Raw genomic sequence first — 2,434 nt, forward strand, 5'->3', positions numbered from 1 at the left:
TGTGAATGCAATACAGGTTCTTTTCAGATGTAATCAAGTAAAGATGAGGTCATACTAGTGGGCCCTAATCCAGTGAGGGGTGTCCTTATAAGACAAGGAGACAGAGAGACATGCAGAGGAGAAGGCCGTAGGAAGGTGCTGGAACTCATAAGCCCAGGAATGGCAGGGGTTGCCAGGAACCACCAGCAATTAGAAGAGGCAAGGAAGGATTTCTCCCCTGGAGCCTTCTGAGAGACCGTGGCTGGCTGACACCTTAATTCTGGACTCTGGGCCTCCAGAAATAGGGGACAATACACTGATGTTGTTCTAAGGCACCCAGTTTGTGGTCATTTCTTGCAGCAGCCCTTAGAAATAAATGCAAGAAACTCCTTGAGGATGAAAGTTAACAAACTGAGGAGTACTAGGAATCTAAGAGTGGTGTGTGTGTGTGTGTGTGTGTGTGTGTGTGTGTGTGTGTGTATGTATGTGTGTGTCAGGGTGGGAGGACCTGCAGTCTCAAATTGCAGCTTCATCTCGGCTGACTTGGCTGACTCTCTCGAGAGAGTCTTGGCTGTGTGTCCTTGAGTGAGTCCCTTCCTTCCCCTCTCTGGGCATTGGTTTCTTGGCCTATATAAGAAAACAGACTAGCCCAGTAGTTTTTGCAATTCATTCTGCTGCTGTTTCATTTCCTAAAACTGCATTCTTTAGGGCCATGCCAACACCTTCTTTTTTTTTTTTGGTAGAGACAGGGTTTCACCATGTTGCCTAGGCTAGTTTCAAACTCCTCCACTCATGCAATCTGCTCGTCTGAGCCTCCTAAAGTGTTAGGATTACAGGCGTAAGCCACTGCTCCCAGCCAGCTTTCAATTCTTTCCAATCTGTAAGTCATGCAACATAAAATCCACATCATCTCCTCCATTGGCTTGCTTTGAAGTACACCTTCGATAGTATGATGAAAGTCTTGTGATGTATAAAGTACAAAGTTGTGAATTCCTACCAGCTTTCCTGGTTGGGGAAGAGTATATTTAAAGTTGCTGTCAAATAGTAAGTTATTTTAACAAAAGTATCTATTTATGAGGTTTACTAGATTTATTTCAGTTAATTTCTTTTAGTTAATGAGGTTGTTTTTCATGCATATTATTTTTCCCTTAGGTAGTCAAGCCACACACTCCATTAATAAGGTTTCCTGACAGAAGAGACAATCCTAAACCCAATGGTAAGCTGTACTTTATTTAGATTTCTTTTAAAACTGTGTACATAAATATTTATAAATGAGTATTTTATTATAGGCAATATTTCTCATTTAAAAATCAGTTAAGACTATTGTAGCTTAGATTAAAATAGTGCCCTATGTAGCATGCAAGTAGAAGTTAACTTATGACCGGGTACGGTGGCTCACACCTATAAACCCAGCACTTTGGGAGGCCAAGGTGGGCAGATGACCTAGGTCAGGAGTTCAAGACCAGCCTGGCCAACATGGATGACTCTTGAAGTATTATAATTCCAAAAGAAATTGAAGATTGACTTGATTTTGAAGGATTTTTCAATCCTTGAAATAGGATTGAAGAATGACTTGATTTCAAGAATGACTTGATTATTTGATAGTATTTTAAGAGTCAGTATTTTGACATCTGAATAATTTCTCTAATAAGATTTTTTTCTTTTTAATTTCAGTATCAGAAGCTTTGAGATCAGCAGGGCTACCATCTCACTCTTCTGTAATTTCACAACATTCTAAGGGAAGTAAATCACCAGATTTGCTGATGTATCAGGGTCCACCAGACACTGCAGAAATAATAAAAACATTACCTCAGAAATACAGAAGGAAACTTGTGTCTCAAGAAGAAATTGAATTTATCCAAGTATGTTGTTGTTCTATCTCAAGACTGTGCAAAATACCATAGCATTTGGGCTTTGGGGACTTCATTTGCTGATTTACATGCTATTCCTATTGTCTTGTCAGAGTGTGGTCAGAGCTAAGACAGGATGATCAGGTAGGCCAAGACTATGAGAAACAAACCATTGTCCAATCCTTCTGTAAATATGTGTGCTATATCAATGTCAATAGATTACTCACATAAAAAACAGCTCTTTGGAGTCCTTAATAATTTTTCAGAGTATAATGAGCTTCTAAGACCAAGAAATTTAAGGACAGGTCAACCTCGAGTCCCTTCCAAGTCTGAAATTATGGTTATAGAATTGATATGAGGGCTAGGCACAGTGGCTATGCCTGTAATTCCAGCACTTTGGGAGGCCAGGGTGGGTGGATCACCTGAGGTCAAGAGCTGGAGACCAGCCTGGCCAATGTGGTGAAATCTCATCTCTACTAAAAATACAAAAAAATTAGCTGGGTGTGATGGCAGGCACCTGTAATCCTAGCTACTCGGGAGGCTGTGGCAGGAGAATCGCTTGAACCCGGGATACGGAGGTTGCAGTGAGCTGAGATCATGCCACT

General features: G+C 40.8%; 1 protein-coding gene across 1 annotated transcript in view; it reads left to right on the plus strand.

Moving 5' to 3' along the window:
- Positions 1-2,434, plus strand: part of MRPS36 (mitochondrial ribosomal protein S36) — a 13,491-nt gene that overhangs the window by 9,566 nt on the left and 1,491 nt on the right. The window contains exons 2-3 of the mRNA XM_017527571.2: positions 1,132-1,195; positions 1,654-1,841. Of these exons, the coding sequence (XP_017383060.1) occupies positions 1,132-1,195; positions 1,654-1,841 (252 nt within the window). The remainder of the gene's footprint in view (positions 1-1,131; positions 1,196-1,653; positions 1,842-2,434) is intronic.

The sequence above is a fragment of the Cebus imitator genome, unplaced genomic scaffold (assembly GCF_001604975.1).
Source record: "Cebus imitator isolate Cc_AM_T3 unplaced genomic scaffold, Cebus_imitator-1.0 Scaffold50, whole genome shotgun sequence".
Classification (NCBI taxonomy): Eukaryota; Metazoa; Chordata; class Mammalia; order Primates; family Cebidae; genus Cebus; species Cebus imitator.